The sequence below is a fragment of the Lutra lutra genome, chromosome 15 (assembly GCF_902655055.1).
Source record: "Lutra lutra chromosome 15, mLutLut1.2, whole genome shotgun sequence".
NCBI classification, from domain to species: domain Eukaryota; kingdom Metazoa; phylum Chordata; class Mammalia; order Carnivora; family Mustelidae; genus Lutra; species Lutra lutra.
In genome coordinates, this window is record NC_062292.1 from 17,777,537 (window position 1) to 17,799,996 (window position 22,460).

Below are 22,460 nucleotides of genomic sequence, written 5' to 3' on the forward strand. Positions count from 1 at the left end.
ACAGCACTGGTCCCCTTGTTGTTCATGATCAAATTGGATGAATCTTTCCTGATAAGACCACAAAATGGGGTTAGCCTTGGGTACTCTAAGGCCTTCACTTAATATCGTAAGGAGGCTAAATGGTGTAGAGTGTTTTGGTCACCTAAGTCCTGGGGAGAAAGTTCTTAGACCAGTGGTTACTTCTAGTAGACCAAGACAGGAACTTCTAGGTCAGCTCTGGGTAGGGCTGCCACTGGTGTAAGTGGGGATCCAGGATGCTTTCACAGGTGGGTGTGTGTAGGGCAAATCCTGTTCTTTCATCAGTGCCATGGTAAAGCCCTTTCTTTCTCTCCTGAGAGCCATATACCATTTAAAGGCCAGTGACAAGCCCATCCATTGAGAGAGAGCAAAGCTGATGTGTGGAGTATGCCTGGGCCCCCCAGGTCAGAGTGTATCCAGATATCATCAGGTTTTTCCTGCCGTTGACCTGATATGGTCATTGAATGTCTTTGCCTTTGGGTCCTGCTGGTGTTGAGGGCTCCTCCATAAGGTTCAGGAGGTTGGGCTGGAGGACGCGGGAGCCCATGGCATCTACAAAACAAATGCTTCTGCTCTTGATGCTTTCAGACTATGCAGAGTTTTTGTTTCTGGGACTGTTCCTCTTGGAGATGTCCCTGAAGATGTATGGCATGGGGCCTCGACTTTATTTTCACTCTTCATTCAACTGCTTTGATTTTGGGGTAAGTGGTCCCGAGCCCACCTATCCTCCTGCTTCACGTTGATATGCCACAGTTTGAGATAAGCAGCTCACTCCACTGCTCAGCATGAAGCACTGAAATCGGAATTTAAAAAGGGAACTAAGTAAGTTAGTTAAAGGGAGGGCAGGAATGAGGGAATCCTTCCCATACCAGGATTTGTTTGTTTGCTGGTTTAAAGCTCTTATATTTCTGATGTTTTTGTTGAAGTGTAACATGCACACCATTGTGTACACTTAAGTGTAGAGCTGAATGAATTCGACAGAGCTGCCCATAGCAAGCTTTTAACCACTTGCTGACTTGGGGGAAGCCTGAGAGAGAACAAAGGAACTGATTCCAGAAGGTGGCTCAGTAAAAAAGAGAAGCTTATATACTTGTTTTGTTCTGTCTTTTAGTTCAGTTTAAAATTGGGAAAATTATCTAGATATACCCTCATGCAAACATGAGCATTCACACACACACACACACACACACACACACACACACACACACATTCACACATTCACACACACTCAGTCACTCCTCCCTTAGCAGGTTCCCACATAGACCATTTCATCCAGTGTTCACTTCCTAAATGATGTTGATACGTAAATGTGTGCCTATCTAACCAACTTCAAGATCCTCTGACATACTCCGCTCAGGACTCCTAGCCTCTGTTACAGATCCCATTTGCAGATGAGTGAAGAGAGAACATCGTGTGCAAGTTCATATACCCAGTTAGCAGCAGAACAAGGTTGCAAAACTTTGGGTTCCTGAACTACTTCTCTTTCTGCCAAACCCATTTCTATTCCTGCCAGTTCTTTAGTTAGGTGCTAACGATTCTGAGCCCTTGCCAATCTGCATTTTTCACTTGAAACATATGCTTCTGGGTATGGGCAATTTTCAGGCACAACAGCTAGTGAAAGACCATTCCCTATATACGTACTTTTCAGCATTGCAGCAAGGATTAATTTTTGTCACTTCTCCTAGTGCATTGTGTAGAACATAGTAGACATTCAGTGAACATATAAAGACCCAATTGTTAATTTGACATTGCTCCTTCCTACAGCAATCAGAATCTATATGCCACCAACTAGTACTGTCACACTGGGGTGTGTGGGACCTGAGTGACTGAAAGATACTTCACATATGGGTGACTGAACCATTCTTGGTAGAAATAAATTCTAGGACAGTGAGAGAATGTGGACCTCCTCTGAGGTTTTTACATTGAAATGCGACCTGTATTAACTTAAATTTGTTTTGTTGCTTCGAGTACCACTCTTTTGTGTGTTTGTTCAAGGTGTTGTTATGTAAGAAGAGTTGTGGCTCTCAGGTTTGTGCAGAAGCAGTGACTGGCTCTGGTAGTTTCCACCAAGGACAGAGCAGCAGTCAGTGAACCAGTCGCCAGCATGAAGGAGTGACGTCAGGAAGGGGAATGGAGAGCAGTGCGGAGGGAGGCAGTAGAGTCTCATTTTCCCTCGGCAGCCTTCACAAATAGGTGGTTTTGTTGGAGTTGTGCTGGGTGGGGAGGGGAGAGTTTTAATTTAACCATAGCGCAGTGACAGGTGTTGACTGCTGAATGCCAGAAGGCTCCTCTCTTCTCCTCCTCCTCCTCACTGTGGCTGGGTTTGGCTCTTTAGGTCACAGTGGGGAGTATCTTTGAAGTGGTCTGGGCAATCTTCAGACCTGGTACATCTTTTGGAATCAGTGTCTTGCGAGCTCTCCGGCTTCTAAGAATATTTAAAATAACCAAGTAAGTGATCAGAATCTGGACTCCTCCCAACCACCTGTGAGAGTGGACGCTACTCTCTTCCTTAGTATATTTCCTTCCATCCCCTTTTCTCCTTTGCCATGTGTTCCCCTTACCTACCATGTCCCCTACTCTGTTCTTCAGCACCGCTTCCTCCAAAAATCAGACCAGAAAAATACCTATGACGCCAGATCCCATGCCACACTCCCAAGGGGAGCCTCATTGTTGCTGACATCTCTCCTGCACACAAGTTTACAAATGCAGCCTGTTTCATAGACTACCAGGTGGCTGGACTTGGGGATAATTTTAAATTCAGTATTCACTGCTGTAATGTTTGGGTTTTGTAGGTATTGGGCATCTCTGCGAAATCTGGTGGTCTCCTTGATGAGTTCTATGAAGTCTATCATCAGTTTGCTCTTCCTCCTCTTCCTCTTCATCGTTGTCTTTGCTCTCCTAGGAATGCAGCTATTTGGAGGCAGGTAAGCACCAATGAACTGTCCATTCAAGGGAGCCTCAAAACCCAGTCTTCAGTCTGTGAGCAGGAGGGCTTCTAATTTGGTCACCATGCCACCATTCTGTTTGCGTTGGTCCACATCAACCACTGTGTGTGTGTGTGTGTGTGTGTGTGTGTGTGTGTGTGTATAAAACCAATGTCTCTGCTTCTAATCTTTTCACACTGTACAGGGTTCTGGATCTGGAGACCCCTCTCTTTGGAGCTGTCCCTAAAATAAAATGTACAGCGTGGGGCCTTATAAGTCAAGATCAGTCCAAACCCCATCTCATAATCCGTACCTTCAAAGTGCACAGGCGACCAGTAATAGTCACTAATAATACCATCTTCATAAATTACATGGAATGGGGAGAAATTAGGGAAGAAGAGGATATGGAGAAAGGATAAAAGAAGTGATGAAGGAGGAAGAGAAAACTTGGTATGTGAGATTTTCATTTTATTCTTCTCTCTGAACTTCCTTTTCAGGTTTAACTTTAATGATGGGACTCCTTCGGCAAACTTTGACACCTTCCCTGCAGCCATCATGACCGTATTTCAGGTATGAGGCCAACTGGCAGTTAAAAATATTATGTAGGATCTTTTGGAGCTCACACCGCAAAATGATATGTTAGGAGAATCCTACTTTAACACCCCAAGCTCGTCCCAGGCAACTGGGACTCTTGTTGAGTAATTATCATCACAATAATTCCTAGAATTTGTGTAGCTACATTCTTACCAATAACGGAAAAGCTCTATCATGATAACAGTATTGGCCTTTTTCCTATACTTGTGAGTTTACAAGAGATATTAAGGCAAAGACATTCAGTAACTTACAATATTTATGACCACCATCAAGTGGACTTTATTCCAGGAATGCAAGGATGGTTCAGCATGCACAAATTAATCAATGTGATCCACCACATTACCAAAATAAAGGATAAAAATCATAGATTATTTGAATAGATGCAGAAAAAAAATTAATAAAATTTAACATTCATTCATGATAAAGTTCTCAGTGAAGTGGGTATGGAAGGAACCTACCTCAACATAATAAAGGCCATATGTGACAAACCCACAGCCAAATCATACTCAGTGGTGAAAAGCTAAAGGCTTTTTCTCTAAGACTAGGAACAAGACAAGGATGTATACTTGCACCACTTTTATTCTGCATGGTGCTGGAAGTCCTAGCCACAGCAATCAGACAAGAAAAAGAAATAAAAATCATCCAGATTGGTAAGGAAGAAGTAAAACTGTCATATCACATTTATGGTTTTTTGAAATTGGAAGCATCTTCTGACCCATATGTCCATTTAATGAATTATTTTTTCAACCCACCTCATCCCCCCACCACCCCACAAAAAAAATACGTTTTTAAATCATGGAGGAAAACTAAAAAATCAGCAATGCAGAGAGCTAAAGAAAACACTGTTTATCTAGACTTTGAGGCTAAACCAGAACACAGGATTCTGGAACTGGAGCCCATGAGGCTCTTTCTAATAATGCTTCTGTCCCAAGAACTTTATCTTAGCTCTCCTTGGATGGACTGGTAGTGACCAGACCACCTGATCTGTGTAGTTCCTATAGGTCTGGCAAAGCTGGAAGTGGAGGGACTCTGTAGTCAGACTCAGAATAGAATCTTACCTTGTGATGCTCTCTTTCCATTTTCAACATCTAAAATTATCTTCCTTATCAGAAGAGAGTTTGGAATTATTCATGGAAGTGACTTTATTTTTCTCCCTGGCAGAATGGCCAAGCAAGAGGCCAGAATTTTCCTTTTTACATTGGCCCCATTTTCTCAACCAACCCAAATCTCTGACTTGCCTGTTGTTTGCTTTACATAGATCCTAACAGGGGAGGACTGGAATGAGGTGATGTACAATGGGATCCGCTCCCAGGGTGGGGTCAGCTCAGGCATGTGGTCAGCTATCTATTTCATTGTGCTCACCTTGTTTGGAAACTGTATCCTTTTTAAGATAGTCCTCTTCATGCTGCCTGCCTGGACCAGCATTGAGGAGGTTGGTTGTGGTGGTGGTGGTAGAGTTGGGTGGGGATTTTTTTTGGGGGGTGGGGGGGGTTCAGGATATTACTTGGTATACTAAGAGAAACAAGGATTCAGATCTTTTTTTTTTTTTAAGATTTTGTTTATTTATTTGACAGAGAGAGATCACAAGTAGGCAGAGCAGCAGGCAGAGAGAGGGGTAAGCAGGCTCCCTATTGAGCAGAGAGTCCAATGTGGGGGTTCGATCCTAGGACCCTAAGATCATGACCTGAGCTGAAGGCTGAGGCTTAACCCATTGAGCCACCCAGCCACCCGAAGGATTCTGATCTTAAGGAGATTATATACTAGTTGGGTAAAGAAGACAAATGTAGACAAAGGAGATAAAGTATTATCCAAATCTTCAGCATACACTAATAATGACATGTGAGGCTCTTATACTGAGTAGTTGGAAATACTATCAGCTGGGGAAAATAAGAGGTGACAAAGATAACTGTTAGGCTGAAATAGTGGCCACATTGTAATACTAATAAATTAATTACATGTTAATATACAACAGGACCTGCACATAGTAAGATCTCAGAAATATCAGTATTATGATTAATGCTGATGCTATTTAGCATAGCTAACATTTATTGTATTTGTGATATTCACGAGAGCCTGTACTAAATGTTTTATAGGAACTAGTTCATCTGACCCGTGACTTAGAATAAGTCAGTCAAACAGTTATTAAATTGTAAGGGGAGATTGGAAATCAAGTCCATTTAATTCCCAAACCCATACCTGGTCATAGGATCTAGACTAGGAAGATTTAGTTTTTAATCTCAGCAATTCTGTTTACCAGCTTTGTGGCCTCGGGCAAGTCCCTTAATCTGCCTGAGCTTTTAGTTTTCAACTCTGTAAGGAGGATAACAGCATCGATTCCTTTATTAGTTGTGAATAGTAAGTGAGATCATTTATTTGGATACACCTTATGTACTACAGACTTCTACACAATCACTAGATGTTTGCGGGAGATGGGACTTCCCTTGAAATGGCATTGGTGGAATAAGAAGGGAGAGCTGTGTGATGTAGCTGTACTTCTGCTTTTCCCATATTCTCATGGAGACAAGCTACTCCTTTAACTTCTCTGCCCCGAAAATTTCTAGGGCCCAGAGCAGACTGTGAACCAAACATGAGACACCCATAGGAGGAAAGTTATGCAGTGGGTCACAGAAAAGGAAGCCCAGTTTGTGACAATGGCACCTTGATTTCCCTGTTCCTCTGAGGGTAGTCATACCTGGACTTTGATGCTAAAACCAACTCTATATTCTGCAACACTGGGACCTCAAAGACAGTTGGAAAATTGGGACTTCAGTGGCTAGAGTTTGGAATGGAAATGGGTTCCATAATGATCTTGTGTGCTCCATGACATTTTTGTTGAATGAAATATGGAAGCCTTCTAAGATAAGAAGAATGAGAGAACTTAGCATTCCATTATTGAGAGCCGTTCAGTGATGGGTCTGTGGAATCTTACTTCTTTTCACCTTTAAGATCACAGTAGGATCTTGGTCTGGGTGGGCTTCAATTCTAGCCTCCCAGAAAGGAGAGGTAAACTCCAGGATTGAGCTCCCTAACATCACATTGTGCCAGATTCAATATTGCTATGAGTGGAGGCCATACATGTCTAGAGGCCCCCTTACTCCAACTTGGCCCCTGAGTGGTTGGATTCAGCTATCTCTGTGTCCTAGGCAAAGAGAAGATCTGTGGAAGGAAGAAGAGATACTCTCCTTCAGACAGGGCTGCATAACTTCTGCCTAACTGAAGCCATGGGGTAGCTTCTTTTCCTGCTGGATCTCAGACAGCAAAGACCTTGAGGAAACCCTCTCAGTCTTGCTGAAGCCTTTTGGTTTTCTTACTTGCCCATCCTTAACCCATCACCCCAGACACACTGCTGAATGTGTTCTTGGCCATTGCTGTGGACAATCTGGCCAATGCCCAAGAGCTGACCAAGGTAAGCATTCTCTGCAGATCTCATGGTTTTCTTGTGCCATTGAGCATTTCATCTAGAGCACGGAAATGCCATAGCTGCTTTGCATACCTCACAGGATCATTGTTAGGATCCAGTAAAATACTCTACGTGGGAGACTAGAGCAGGCTGAGAAGATGTGTGTTCTTAGTAGCTCTAGTCATTTCACCTGAACTGGCTTTCCCCAGTGTCGTTACAAAGAGGGGACACTTACACCAGGAATGGAGGTGAGGGGATGAGGTCCTTGCCTGATCCCCTGGGGTGAGGCCACTTAGCTGGGCAGGAGAAAGGGCACAAGTAGAGGCACAGCCTCAACAATGTACTTTGGACGGGTCTGGCTGGAAGGGCCCTATTCCATTCCTTGCAGTCACTGCAAACATCTGAGATGTGTCAGCTCCATTTACTGACCTCCACCGCCATGCGCTCCACTAGGGGCTAGAGCCTAGGGTAGAATACCATGGCTTTCCTGAGAAACTGTGGGGAAGCCTATGGGGCAGGCTGGAGACCAGAACTCCCGGCTATGCCAGGCTGTGGAGGCTTCTACTCCCTAGGTGCCTGGCACCTGGCCACCTGAGGTCTCTGAGCCGACCCACCCTCCTCCTGCCTTGTTTAAGGCCCTTTCCTGCCTTCCTCGTCTCACCTGGTCTCCCAAACTTGTGGGGAGAGCCAGGGGAGCTATTCTCCTTCATGGGGATCCTAGGCAAACCCATCTCTGCTTTGTGTCTAGGATGAGCAAGAAGAAGAGGAGGCTTTCAACCAGAAACATGCATTGCAGAAGGCCAAGGAGGTCAGCCCGATGTCTGCACCCAACATGCCTTCTATCGAGTGAGTTGGCTGTCCCCACTTAACTGACCCCTGGGCTCCTGTGCTAACAGCCAATTCATCCGCTCAAAATGTTATATTATCAGAGGATGCCTCCTCCGTGCTGGGAAATGTCCTTAGGATACAGCAGTGAACAAGACAGCGTCTTCTCATAGAGTTTTATTTTAGTGAGAGAGATAATAGACGTGTAAATGATTTTAGGTGGTGATCACTGCTCTAAGGCACATAGAACAGGATAACGCAGAGGAAAAAGAATTGGATAGAGTTCTTACAGGCAGCCTGGGAGGGATTCTTTGAAGAGATGAAATTCAAGCAGAGATCTGTACGCGGAGAAGGTGGTCATATGACATCAGAAAGAAAGAGCTTTCTCCAGCGAGGGTGCAGGGTGGCTAGTGGGCACGGAGCAAGGAGAAATAGGAGACACGGCCAGGAAGATCCTGGAGGCCCAGCTAAAGGGTCTTAGCTTTTTTTCTAATTGCAGCCATGGAGGGTCTAAGGCAGAAGGATGGATACTATATGACCTATGCTTTTTTAAAAACATATTTTATTTATTTATTTGAGACAGAGCATGAGCAGGGGGAGGGGCAGAAGGAGAGGCAGAAGCAGACTTCCTGCTTAGCAGGGAACTGGATGTGGGGCCTGATTCTAGGACCCTGAGATCGTGACTTGAGCCCAAGGCAGACACTTAATCAACTGAAACACCCAGGTGCATCATATAGCATGATTTATGCTTTAAAAGGTCGCTCTGCTCTATGAAGAAGGGCCCAGGGTGGAGGCAGGGAGACAGAGGGTTGGCTATAAGAGTAAAGTAGGTGACAGTAGTGGTGGTTGAAACCATAGCAATGGAGGAGATGAGAATCCCATTCAGTCTGTGCTTTGGAGGGAGGACCAATAGGAAGAGGTGATGGGTTAAATGGAATGGGGGTGGGGATAAGAAGAAAAAAGAAATATTTCTCTCATGTTTTAAGTTTTGATGCCTAAGCAACTAGGTAGATGGTGCTGGTACTTACTGAGAGTCTGGAGAACGGTGGAAATCCAAGGTTCATTTTGGCCACAATAAATCTGAGATGCTTAGAGAACATCTAAGTGAAGATGCTGAATAGGCCATTGGTTACATGAGAGAGCGAAGCTCGAAAGAAAAGTCCGCGTTGGAAACGAGGAGTTGGGGGGAGCCATTTGTATTTGGACAGTGTTAAGCTCTCAGCATGGGTGAGCTGGCAGAGAGTTGTCATGAAGACAGAGTTGTTCAGGACAGAGGCCCAGAGCTCTCCTGTGCCTCGAGGTCTGGCAGAAGAGAAACCGGCAGAGGAGACCAGGAGCAATTAGTAGTAGAAAGAAAGGACAGGGAAGTGTCCTATCGTGGGGACCTAGAGAAGAGAACTCTTCTGGAAGGCACAAGTGGACAGTGCAGCTAAATACCATCGAAAGATCACATAAGCTGAGGACAGAAAAGGGGCCATGGGGTTTGGCAAAATGAATGTTGTTAGCAACCTTCAGTTTCAGTGGCCCAGTGGGAACAGAATCCAGCTGGAGTGGATTTAGGGAGAGAATGGCCAGTGATAGTGGAGCAACGAGCGTAGACTTAAAGGATTTAGCCTGGACCTGAAGTTGCTGGCAGAACTAGCAAGGCGTGGGCCTGGTGCAGAGCCGGAGGAAGGTGTTGGAGGAGGAGCTGAGAATCCCGTTTGTGGCTTCTGAGCCTCTGTGAGGTCTGGGTGGGTGGCCCTGGGAATGGATGGGGAGGCTTTGAGGCCCCCGGGAGGTGCAACTCTACCTGGATACTAGACCCTGTCATCTACTACTTGAATCTGGTTGGGGAGAAGCCTTTCTTCATCAAGTGCTCATGGGAAGGGCTCTGAATGTCCTCTGCCTCACCCTTTAGAATCATCCCAGAGTTGTATGTGGGGCCCTCCTTCCCCTGGATGGTCATCACCTTTCAAAACTGAAGGCCTGGCCTCCAAACCCCTTCTCTGTGAGTGAGAAAGAAAATCGGCCCTCAAACTTTGTTAATGATTAATGGAGAAAGGCAGAGCAACTCCTTCCCCTCTGGAATAATCTCTGGGCCTTGAGTCGTTCCTTCCCCACCTTCCCTGCACTCATGAGTTTGGGTTAAAAATATACACACACAGGTATGCAAACATGCCGATGGGGAGGGCTGGCTGTCACTTAGGAGTGGGTGGTTCTATTTACTGAGATGAAGAAGCAGGGGAAGAGTGGGTTTGGAGATATGAGTTGGGAAGATGCTTGGCCCAGAGTAGAAACTCACTATTTGTGGAATGAAAGAATGAATGAAATGCTGGTAGACATAGGGCTGTAGGCAGTGAGCTGTGTGCATGTCTGGGCACGGTGAGGTGGAAGAAGGTGCTACAACCATCCAAGATGAGCAGAGATCTAGCTCTGGTCGCAGGGTGGGTGCTGCTGGTGGGAGCGATATCAGGGTGGGTGGGTGGGTGCTGCTCCGGAGTGCAGGCAGGACCCCTGATTTCTGGACTACCAGACAACCGAGGATGTGGGTGTCCATAGAGAAACCTGAAAAGAGCATTGTCAAAAGTCAGGCGGTCTGAGGGCTGGTTCTGTCACTCCTATGCTCAGTGTCCTTGGACAGAGAGCCACTTAGGATCCTAGAAACTCTGTCACCCCATCTTTGAAATGGGAAGGATGCCCCTACCCTTCCTGATCCACAAGGTTAATGTCAGGTGTATGTGAGGTCACATATGCATGAGTTGGAGTGATGTCAGTGCTTCTCTGTGTGGTTTTAGGAGTGAAGGTGTATTAATGATGGGCTGTGAATTGGGATATGTGTATGTGTGAGTGGAGAAGTAGAGTTTGAAGTGTGTATCTGGTCTGTATGGGAATTAAAAGTTGGGTCTCTCTTTGCCTGGCCTGTGTGTGTGTGTGTGTGCGTGCACGCACATGTGTGCATTCATGAGAAAGAGAATTCTTCCATGTACTTAAACTCTTGACACATGTGCTTCTGGAGAGCTGATACTTGAGTATTGGAGAATTTGCAAATAGATGATAGCATCTGCTTTCCCTAGTGGGTGTGCATGCTGCCTGGCTAGAGTGGGTCCTTCTCGTTCTATGTGCTACCCAGGCTTGGCATCGGCACCCCATGTGGGCCTCCTCACACGGCAGCTGCCTCTGCTGAGGGCTGCACACAGTTGGGGTGCTTGCAGGCCTCTCCACAGTGATGTCTGCACCCACCCCGTGGATGCTCGTACACACTGTGCCTCTTCCAGATGCCAAGTGAGGCTCCCACGAGCTGCCTCTCCTCCCTCAGCCCACCCGTGTCTCAGGTTTCTGTGCGACTGTGGGACATGGCAGTTGAGCAGTGCTGCTCGGCCTAGCATGTTCTCCATTGGTCAGGGAGGGAGCAGCAGTTGCCAAGCATCTCCCAGGTTGAGGCAGGGCCCAATGGGCCAAACTGGGTCTGTCAGCCCACATTGAGGGCAGGCTTGCTCCACGGGTGTCCGACGTGTGTCGTCCTCGACCGGAGCATGGACATGACCCCGAGAGCTTCATTTCTAGGAGTCCCGTTTGCCTTTGTGGGTGATGCCCACACCCTGCCGGTCTGACTTTCTCTAGACCTTGGAAAGGGAAGGACACAGCATGTGTGTGTCTGGAGAAAGATTCCCCCCACCTGCGCATGGCTGAGAAGGCTGACACTGTGCTTTCCCTGGCTGACCAGACAGAGTCTGGGAGACCTCTGGCCGGGGTCACCGCGTTGCACAGTCGCAGAGGTGTCGCATGTATCCTGAAGTACACGGCCAGCAGCCCACGGCGCGGGGCCCCTGCCTGTGGCTGTGGGCTTCGTGGCTCTGATGGCCTACATGGCGAGGCACCTGTTCCTGCATGAGTTACAGTGCCTGGACTGAGGAGCTGGGGAGTCACACCCATGTGTGAATCCTAGACGTGACTGGGGGAAATACCACTCTCATGCAAGTTTGTAGGATTTCCAGAATAGATCTCGTAAGGGCAGTTCCGGGCAAGTGTGGGGGCCTGTGGGGCATGAAGACGGAGCATCTGAAGCCGTGTCCCCCATGAGATGAGACACCCTGAGTGTCTGCATGTGCGCTTCCCACACCAGATCCGCGTGTCTGCACACAGTGAGGCAGCAAAGGTCACTCCCAGGGCAAGTTGAAGGTTAGGAGCCTCCCGAGGGCAGCAGGCATGTGGAGAACGTGTGGGCACCTAGAGGACCCCGTGCCTCTCCCTGGAAACTGGCTGGTGGCTGTGGGGCTTGTGGTTCTGAGAGGTGGGGGTGAACTGAACCTGTTCGTTTTTCTTTCCCAGAAGAGACAGAAGGCGAAGACACCACATGTCGATGTGGGAGCCACGCAGCAGCCACCTGTATGTGTGTACCGGTCTGCGTGTCTGTGAGCGGTTCTGTGTGTGTGTGGGGACGCCGTGTCTCCGCCCCCACCGCGGACACAGTGGCGCCGGGTGTGCATGTCAGCGTGTGCCGTGGTGTGTGCGTGTGTTCCGTGGACACTGTCCTCCGCACCTCTCCACTTGTGCTCAGTTCAGTGTGTGTCTACGGTACGTGACCCCGTGTGTCGTGCCCTTCTCCGTGCGGCCTGCGAGCGGGCACGCGGCGGCGTGCTTCCTCCGTGTGGGCGCGCGGGTCCTGCCCGTGGGCCCTCGTGGGGGCCTCCGCGGGGATGCGCGTGGGCACGTGTGAGCGGAAGTAGTGACGAGCCTCCTGCCCGCAGGAGCTCAGCCCCGTGCGCGTCACCGTGCGCGGGCCCGCGGCCGCGTGCGGGCTCGCCCGGGCCCTGAGCGGAGGCGTGCGGCAGGGGGCTTGAGAGGCAGCCGCCGGCGCTCTCGGCACACGCGGTCCCGTGGTTTCCATTAGCCGCCGTGGAAGAGAGCCACGGCACGCCTGTTCTCTGAGGGGGATGCCAGCCCGGGTCCGCTAGTCACCGCCATCAGCTGTCCTCTCAGAGGATCCCACCGCTGTGCTTCTCAGCCTGTGTCCCCCCCACTCCCGGCTGTCATCTGAGAAGCAGAGGACAGGGACAGCAGGGGGAACAAAGGCTCTCTGACCCGGCATTAAGGGCCAGTACGGAGCACAGGGTGGGTGTAGCTGGATGTCCTGGGGGCAAAGGAGAGCAGGGGAGTGCAGACCGGGTGAGCCTTAGTACCACTGCCCTGCAGGCTGCGGGGGCTCCATCCAGGGCTCGCGCCCGCCCAGCCCCGCGGTGGAGCAGGGAGGACAGTGGGAAGCCCCGCACGCTAGGAGGTGCTGCTCCGACCGCCTCCTCGGGCGTGGCCCACTCTGCTCCTTGCCTCTCTCTGTGCTTCCTGTCTGCAGGTGCGGGGCTCTCCCGTTTGCTGCCCCCCCATGTGTCCCGCCCCTTTGCCGTGGCCGCTGAGGGCGGTTCTGCACCCCAGTGGCTCCCTGCCTCGCCTCCGGCTGTCCGGCTCTGACCCGGGTCCTCGCCCTTTTCCCTTTGGCAGGAGGGAGCGGAGGCGCCGGCACCACATGTCGGTGTGGGAGCAGCGCACCAGCCAGCTGCGAAGGCACATGCAGATGTCCAGCCAGGAGGCCCTCAATAAAGAGGAGGCCCCACCAATGAACCCCCTCAACCCGCTGAGCCCCCTCAACCCACTCAATGCCCACCCCAGCCTCTACCGGAGACCCAGGCCCATCGAGGGTCTGGGCCTGGGCCTGGAGAAGTGTGAGGAGGAGCGCATCAGCCGCGGGGGGTCCCTCAAGGGGGATGGAGGGGACCTGTCGAGTGCCCTGGACAACCAGAGGAGCCCCCTGTCCCTGGGCAAACGGGAGCCACCATGGCTGGCCCGGCCCTGTCATGGCCACTGTGACCCGACCCAGCAGGAGGCTGGGGGAGGGGAGACCATGGTGACCTTCGAGGACCGCGCCAGGCACAGGCAGAGCCAGAGGCGCAGCCGGCACCGTCGCGTCAGGACAGAAGGCAAGGAGCTCTCCTCCACCTCTCGGAGCCGGTCGGCCAGCCAGGAGCGGAGTCTGGATGAAGGGGTGCCCACTGACGGGGAGAAGGACTGCGAGTCCAGGGGCAGCCACACGGGCAAGGAACCCACAATCCAGGAAGAGGAGAGAAGCCAAGACTTGAGGAGGTAGGTGGTCACAGGAGTGCCCCAGAGGCATCTAGCCCTGCTGGTGTGAAGGATTCTCCAGGACAATCCTATCTAACCCTCGGTTTTCCCTTTTACAAAATGAAGACGATGCTAACACCCCCTTCGTAAGGTGTGCGTGGCTATGATAGGTGATGGACTCTGTCCCCTTGAAAACCAGCGTCTGTCCTTCTAGGGCATCTCCTGTTGGGAGGGGGTCACAGGTGGGTGGACCAGAAGAAGGCCTGCCTGAGGGTCTTAGCTGCCCCCTGTCTAGGTGGGTCGGAGTGGGAGGCAGCAGATGCCATGCTCTCCAGCAAGGCTCTTCGGGCTTCCCTCACCTTCCCCTTTTGTCTGGCTCACCCACCACCTGAGAACAGCTTCTTCCTATCTGAGCACCAGCAGTCTTCTCCTCTGTCCCTCCAGGACCAACAGTCTCATGGTGCCCAGAGGCTCCGGGCTGGCAGGAGCCCTCGATGAGGACAACATGCCTCTGGTCCAGCCCCAGCCAGAGCTGGAAATGGGGAAGGACACGGTGCTGACAGAACAGGAGGCGGAGGGCAGCAGCGAGCAAGCCCTGCTGGGCGACGTGCAGCTGGATATAGGCCGGGCCATCAGCCAGAGTGAGCCTGACCTCTCCTGCACCACGGCCAACACAGACAAGGCCAACACCGACAGCACCAGCGTCACCGTCGCCATCCCAGACGTGGGCCCCTTGGTGGACTCAACTGTGGTTCACAGTGAGAATGCAGTCCCTGTCCCCTTTGAACCTCACTGCCCATCCCACCCCGGGACTGGGGATCACTGTGGCTCTGGAGTCACCCCACCCAGTGAGGCTATGGGAAAAATCCCACCAGCAGGATGAAGTCATTCGTCAGCAAGTAAACGATAGCAGTGGTTTTAGCTTGGTTTGCAGGAAAAACAAGTTGGAATTTTCTCCACCTTAAGCTTTGCCCATAAAATTTCCTTCAGCTTTGGCCCCGATGACCACTATAGAGCCTTCAGTGAGATCACATGTGGTTTTGTACCCAGATATATGTTCAGCTGTTTGACTTATAGTGTGAATATTTGGTGGTGGTCTCTAGGACCTCTGAGGTGCCCTGTCACTTGGACAGCTTAGGGAACCTCTGAAGGAGCAGGAGATGGCCCAGAGCTGCTCAGTGTGGCTTCCACAAACCTCTGCTTCTCCCAGAGATTCAGGTTGTCAGCCCTAAAGTGAAAGCATTGGATTGGGTGATCTCTGAGGTCTTTCTCAGCACTAACATTTTAGGAATCTGTTACTCTTATCTACTCTTTTCTCCAAGTAGGTTTTACTCCGTTTTTAATCCCAGATACCGCAGGAAACGGACGTTAATCTCCAGACCTCAAAAGGGGAGACAAAAATCACTGGACCTACCCCCACGCCCATCCCCTCCCTAACCCCACCCCAACCTCACTCCTGTCCTTGTTTCAACCCCATCCCTTTTCCTCCGTCAACCCCATCCTTCTTTCAGCCTAAACTTAATCTCTACCCCATGTCTGCTCGAACCCCATCCCTGCCCTAAGCCTACCCCTATCCTGTACTAACCCTACCCCCTTCCCTCCTTCCCGACCCCACCCCATCCCCTCCCTGACCCTCACCACACACCCACTCCTGCCTTAATCCCACCTGTTGCTCCATGGCCACTGAATTGCAACCACCCTGGCTGTGTTTCTCCCGTTTCCTTCTTTTTCTGTTCACAGAACAGTCTTCTGCTCTCCCTGTTTTTCTTTCTCCCACTGCTCCATCTCCATTCTGTCACCTTCTCTACACTCAGAATGCCAGTAGTACTTTAGAAAATGAAATCTCTCATGTGCAGTGCTCCCTGGGGTTGGCTTGGTCCTGTCTTGGGATTTCAGACACTTTTGCTATCTGTTTCATTTTATGCTCTAGTATTAGTGCTTTGGACCCTCTCTGATGAGAAACGTTAAGAAGTTCTTTTTCTGGGGCTGGTTGATGGCCTTGGTCATAGGTAAGAGCGTATTATCAGAGACATTTTGGATGAGTTACTTCTTGGAAGGACCCAGAAGGGGCCGGAACCTCAAAGGTTTGCTGCTTGCATAGAGCTCCAGGGTAGAGACATTCTCTGAGAGCGAACAGTGGGAGAGGCTGACGGCATCCCTTGTCCCACTTGGAGAGCTTCCGCCTCTCTGCCACTCACCTTGCATTGTGACTTGCATGTGGAAAGTGAGGGTGGTGGCCCAAGAGCTCCCCTCAGCCTCCAGCTCCTTCCTCTTCACCATCCTGGAGTGCATGAATATTGCATTGCCATTTCAACATTAATCACGACTGAAACAGGCACAGACAGAAAGTCAGACGCAAACAGAGTAACGGTTTCTTAAAATCTTCCATTGCAATGTGAGATCATTGAAAGGCTACAGGATTTTGAATTGGGAACTAGCTGTATGAACCTGAACTTCAATTTTCCTGTCTGTATAATGGGCAGACTACACGCCGCTCAGGGTGTAGTGATGTGAAAATTCAGTAAATGAATATAGGCGAAGAATCTAGATCTTAGATATGTCGACTTTGTAAACTTTACAACAGAAACAAGCCTTCTGTGACCCTGGAAAACGTGATTATTATTTATACATCCAAAAAAGGGCATACCATGTAAACTTAAGGCGAGGGCCAGGCAAGAACGAGAGTAAGGGCTTAACTCTGTGTAATAGTGGACACGTCCAGTGTTTGCAACGTACCTGGCTAGACACATTCCTCTGACCCCTTCCCCTCCTTTCTGTCCTGTCCCCAATGGACACCATCCTCACAGGTGGCAAAGTTTCTGATGATTTCACCATGTCCTTTTTGCAGTTAGCAATAAGACTGATGGAGAAGCCAGTCCCTTGAAGGAGGCAGAAATCAAAGAGGAGGAAGAGGAGATGGAAAAGAAGCAGCAGAAGAAGGAGAAGCGTGAGACAGGCAAAGCCATGGTGCCCCACAGCTCCATGTTCATCTTCAGCACTACCAACCCGTAAGGCCCCCTCCTGTCATTCCCCCTTTGGTGCCAGGGTTAGAGCCAGGGCAGGGTGACGAGGAGAAGGAGAGATAAGGGTCCACTCCTCCTCCTGATCCTTCTTAGTGGACTATGGCTGGACATCCGGAACATATAGGACGCTCACTGGTGGAGCTGGGTCATGGGATTGAAAAGCCTCTGAGCTCTGTACTAAGTCCACAAAATAAGACAGGGAAGCATGAGAGATGTCAGGAGAAAACGACCCTATGCCTCTTAGTCCTTTTATTTGGTTGGTAAGTTGTGTGGGGGTGGGGTGGGAGGAAGGCAGTCTACTTCAGATGTTTCACCAAATATTCCAAGGGTAGACAGAGCTGAGAATACGGAGCCTAGAATAGATAGATGGCCCACTGGGGTTTAAGAGTATTGGTCCCAGAACCCCAAATGTGGATTTTGAAATGGAATGGTTCCTCAAAGCAGAGGTAGGGGCATAAGATGGAGGTGGCAGAGAAGATTCTGGAAGGTTAGACTGAGCTGCCTTTTGCCCCAGAAATGAGCAAGATGTACACAGAGACCAGCTTCTGAGGCTAGGAAGACAGAAAGTTTTTCATGATCACATGGGCAGTATTCTGGCAAGGCTCTGGGAAGGAAGGAACTTGGGCTAACGTATGTCAATTCGCAAGTCCAGAATACAGTCTGTAGAACATAATCACTTTAATCAGCATACCGGGGCTCATGAAAACATGTCGCTACTCTCATTAGGTATTTTAGACTCCAGGTATATCATTATGTTTCTTGGTTCTTCCAATTTCCTTGCTATGTCCCAGTTTTTATATGGGGGCAGGGGGAGTAGACACTGAGAGCTGTTGGAGGGTACCATGTGGGCATGCGCAGTGCTTTTTGTCGGGCTGCTCCGGTGGCTCAGACGTGCCTACGGATAATGTATCTTGGCTTGTGCTACTGCAGCCTCTAACCAATCTGATTATCTTCTCCCACTGGAGCTTTAAATCACGGGTGGTGCCTGCGAAATTAAATTGCTCTCCCTGTGGCTTCCTCTGGCCAGGGCCTGGCTGTCTGGCGGAGGCCAATGTGCCTGTGGGTGAGGAGTAAGGGGAGGGGGGCGGGAAGCTGAGGCAGCTCCTTTGGCTCTGCCATCCCCCAGGATCCGCAGGGCCTGCCACTACATCGTGAGTCTGCGCTACTTTGAGATGTGCATTCTCCTGGTGATCGCAGCCAGCAGCATCGCCCTGGCAGCCGAGGACCCCGTCCTGACCAACTCTGAGCGCAACAAAGTGGGTGCATGGGAGCCGAGCCATCAGCCCTGGGACCCACCCTGTCCCAGCCCCTCCCCAGCCCAGTGTTGAAGGTGAACTAGGGAAGGTTCCTGGGGGCAATGAGGAAGGCTTAAGAAATGGCCCATTCCTGTTGCTCAGGACAAAGTATGGACCCTTGCTAGATCAGCTCTTTCTTCCCAGCCCCCCACGTGCCCTAAGGCTTCATCAAAAGGCCTTACCTCCAGAGCCAGCCAGACTTTTCAGCCACCCAGGGGCTTGTGTTGGAGGTGGGTGGGGGGAGGCTCTCTGATGCCGGGTCGTGAGGGATATGCATGAATTTGGGAAGCTGAAACTCTACCCTGAGTTGCTGAGACATCTCCTGGAGGTCCCGAATGTATATGTCAGGAGGTATGAAGGAGGTGTGTGGGGAGGATTGCAACTGACAAGGATTCCAGGGCCTGAGGGAGAGATCTGTGGGGCATTTGGGATCTAAGAAGTTAAGTTCTGGCCAACGGGAAGGAAGAGCCAAGGACTGACCACAGGGTCCTGTAGCTGTAGGAGAATGCATGGCTCCTCTCCTCCCTGTGTCCAGCTAACAGTGACAAGCCCAAGCTTCTGTTCTGAGGGAGAAGTGAGCTGTGGTGGGGGTGCAGGACTGCGTGTGTGTGGGCAAATGCATGCCTGTGGCCTGATGGCCACACCTGGGTGTCTTCCCTTTCCCTGTGTCTTACAGGTCCTGAGGTATTTTGACTATGTTTTCACTGGCGTGTTCACCTTTGAAATGGTCATAAAGGTAAAAGCTTCCAGAGAAAAGCTGGGCTCCAGGGTTTGGATGGGTCATGGGTCTGCTCCTTTAGTATAGTGCTGCTCCCCAGTGCTGCCACCTACCAGCCAATGACAGACCTCAGTAGGGCCTCTGGAGACCCCTTTTCTGGCCTCAGAAGTCTGAGGAAGTCTATCACGGCCAGATTTCATGGCACAGCATGACTGGGGGGGATCTGTTTAGACTGGGGCAGACCTGTGGGTATGGCACAGGGAGGGGCCTGTCTGCTCTCAGGCAGTCAGGAATGCAGACAGGTATGGGGACTGTCCTTGCCCCCCGAGCGTTGCCCCCTGGTTCAAGCCAAGGCAGAGGGTCAAGTAGGGATGAGTTCTCCCGGACTCCATGTAGTCCTAGCTGCACTTGCTGCTTACCAGTCTGTGCCCCATCAACCTAACACCCCACTTTCTTGTTCATGGTCTCTGCCGTCTGGGGTATTCCTCATCTGTGCATATGTGGGGACCTCTGGTGCTCCGAGACACTAAAGGAAGGAGAAATGTGAGGCTGAGGAGTCTAGTTGAACCCTGGTGGCTATGACACGGGGCCTTGGGCTTCACAGTTAGGTGGAGAGAGCCTGTGGGACCTGTTCTTTTGCTCTCCAGGTCCTTGTGTAGGGTTGGTTGTGGAGGCAATGGCAGTAGAGGCATTGTCCTGGGGAGCCCTGAGCTCCAGGTGCATTGCTGGCTCCTGTGGGCTCATCCGCGGCTGTTCATATCCTTCTCCCACAGATGATAGACCAAGGCTTGATCCTGCAGGACGGGTCCTACTTCCGCGATTTGTGGAACATCCTGGACTTCGTGGTGGTGGTTGGCGCATTGGTGGCCTTTGCTTTGGCGTAAGTGTAACTCTTTCTTCTTGTTCAATGTCCTTTCGTCCCTTCTTCCTGAGACTTGGACTGATTCGAGGCCTTCTCCGAGGCCAGCGTGAGAGGCAGTTCCCTCAGAGTGGTGCCAAAGAAAGCGACCCTGGAAGTCTGCTTCCCACTTGCCCTCTGTGGTACCCCAGCGAGCCTCATAGCTTCAGCTCACTGCCCCAAACGGCAGCACTGGTGAAGGAGGAGCCGGGGGAGTCCCAAGGAAGAAGCCAGAGGCCCTGGATTTCCTTTCTCGGAGATGAGTAAGCATGGGCAGGAGCTCACCCGTGTGGGCAGTTCCTCCATGGGCTCAGGGAGGGACCCAGGACAGCTCACGTACCCTTTCCTTTCTTGGGTATGTCAAACAAAGAATCCACTTGGAAGAAGAATGCAGAGGGTAGAACAGAGTCAGGGATTACAGACTGCTCATGAGCAGGGGTACCCCAGAGATATTTTATAGATATAAGAACCATGATCATGTGTTTAGCTCCAGAACCTAAGACTTTCACAACTTCCTTGGTAACGCACTGAGGAAAACATTCAGGTGACTAAGCCATGCTCATTACATTTGGGGAATTTTTTTCCCCCAGAGACTGATCAGCTGTAGCAGGTTTTCAACCACATGCTGACATTTCCTGTGGCATCCAGCCAAGGAAGGGGCTCTCTGGGTTTTCAGGGTTTAGCTAAGAAATACACATGATCAGGGCCTTTTCCTTAAGCTGGTGTATAGAGTGCCCAGGAGATGAATGACAGCTTTCGGCCCCTGTATACACCTTGCTGCACTGCCAGAGAGCCTCCCCCTTTTCCAGGTGGCACAGAGACTTCCCTCCAGCCTCTCCAACTATAAGAGAGAGCTGAGTCTTTAAGTAAGTCTGGCTAATCTGTGATGAGGCAGAAGGAAAGCATCTGGGAGTTGCTGGCAGTGATAGCAACTGCAAAAGGGAAGGAGCAGAGTGCCTACAGAGGTTGGACCTTCCCAGGTCCAGGTGGTTAGAAAGGGCTCATCCATCCCTCCCTTCCCCACAAATACCATATCAGCTTCTGCCCATCCTGTCAGAGAAGGAGGTGGGGGGTGGGGTGACAGTGAAGAAGGAACATTCTCTAAGTGTCTGAGGGTGGGGAGCTCTTTGTAGGAGAGATGAAATGTCCCCAGCTGTCCTAAGGACTTAAGATCTTCCAGAACCTAGAAGTGGGCTATTTGCATTGCTGTCCCAGCCACAGAGAACCCTCCAAAGGAGAGCCAGGTTGAATGTGGCTGGTGGCGCTGAGCTGGGTTGGCAGGACAATGTCTGCATACCTTGTCCCCCTTGTAGACCAGTGTATTAACCGCACCTACCTTTAGAGTCATATGGAATCACCTGTGCCTCTCACAAAAAGAAAGCCTCTTATTAGACATGACTGAGCTAGTTCCAAAGAAATTTCTCAAAAGCATGGTATTTTCCCCAACATCTGGACCTTCTATAAATTCTTATCTCAAGATAAAAACCAAGGCAGCTCTACCAAAGGGACTCCCAGCTCCTCTTCCTCCTTCTTAGAAAAAAAATCATTAAAGTCTGGCTTTTTCCTCAGGAGGCCAACTTACTTTGTTAGGATAAATATCACCCTTGAGTTTTTAAAAGGTCAGTTTCCTTCTCATTTTATCAATTCATTTGCATATATTATTCGTCATATTGTTCTTTATTATTTTGATCTCAGTAAAGTAGTTTGTCTCTCTTTGAAAAAACAAAAGATGAGGAGAAAGAAGGAATGGGAAAGGATCCTCCCCATCTTTAGGAAGAACAGAGCTCATGGGGGTACAGGAAAGGATGGTGTGGGCTCTAGACTCATGCAGGCCCTGCTTTTGAATCCCAGCCCCTCTCCGTACCTACGTGATGTCCTAGAGTAACATAGCAGGATCGTAAACTTCCTAATCTCAGTTTTTCATCTCTGCAATGGAGTCAAAACAATGCCTGTGGAGCGCTTAGCACCTAGGACGTGGCACAACGTGAACAGTCAACAAATGTCTTTTTTAAACTTAAGTTCAGTCAGCCAACAGTCATCTGTCTCGAAGTAATGTTCGATGATTTGTTAGATAGTAATTCCCTTCCTCATCCTTCCATTCTTTCGTTGCATCCTGAAGTCAAGATGCCAGAGCCAAGTGTGTGTCGATGTATAACGTGTGCAAATGGCTGAAGGTGAACACAGGCTGGTTTCAACATCTGGGTTGTTTTACACACCCACATGCACATACACACGCATGCAGACGTGTGGGCGCGCACAGACCCACAGGCACACAGACACACACCCCAGTAACCAGGCAGGTACGTAGGTGCCCGTGGGGAGGAGCTGTGTTTCAGCGGAAGCCTCTGCATGCCTGCCCCACGTCCACAGTCCAGTTGTCTCTCCTCAGGTCCAGAGTGACAATGATGGGCTGGAGGGTTGTCATCTATCTTGTTCTTTTTTTTGTGCCCTTTGAAAACATGGCGATGGTGGCTTTGGTGCTGGTGGCAGGGGAGGCCTTAACAGCCCCGGAACCGAAGCCTCTCTGTGGGTCCTCAGACCAGGTACAGTGCAGGGAACCCCAAGAATCCCCTGGTTCTGGGGTCCACACTTACGTGATGGATTGAGAGTTATGATCCATCACTTGCTTTTAGTGATGTCACTTCCTGAACTTTTTCTTAATGTCCCTG

At 50.2% G+C, this 22,460-nt stretch overlaps 1 protein-coding gene across 9 annotated transcripts in view; it reads left to right on the forward strand.

Annotated features, from left to right (window-relative positions):
- The window catches only part of CACNA1E (calcium voltage-gated channel subunit alpha1 E), a 503,960-nt gene that overhangs the window by 424,651 nt on the left and 56,849 nt on the right, over positions 1-22,460 (forward strand). For 6 of the 9 annotated variants that reach the window (XM_047705044.1, XM_047705043.1, XM_047705049.1 and 3 more), the window contains 14 exons: positions 607-719; positions 2,354-2,466; positions 2,811-2,942; positions 3,440-3,512; positions 4,795-4,912; positions 6,875-6,942; positions 7,685-7,782; positions 12,073-12,129; positions 13,240-13,878; positions 14,302-14,615; positions 16,706-16,865; positions 18,007-18,136; positions 18,852-18,911; positions 19,667-19,773. In XM_047705044.1, the coding sequence (XP_047561000.1) occupies positions 607-719; positions 2,354-2,466; positions 2,811-2,942; positions 3,440-3,512; positions 4,795-4,912; positions 6,875-6,942; positions 7,685-7,782; positions 12,073-12,129; positions 13,240-13,878; positions 14,302-14,615; positions 16,706-16,865; positions 18,007-18,136; positions 18,852-18,911; positions 19,667-19,773 (2,182 nt within the window). The remainder of the gene's footprint in view (positions 1-606; positions 720-2,353; positions 2,467-2,810; positions 2,943-3,439; positions 3,513-4,794; positions 4,913-6,874; positions 6,943-7,684; positions 7,783-12,072; positions 12,130-13,239; positions 13,879-14,301; positions 14,616-16,705; positions 16,866-18,006; positions 18,137-18,851; positions 18,912-19,666; positions 19,774-22,460) is intronic. The other 3 variants (XM_047705051.1, XM_047705047.1, XM_047705050.1) reach the window with 1 other exon arrangement.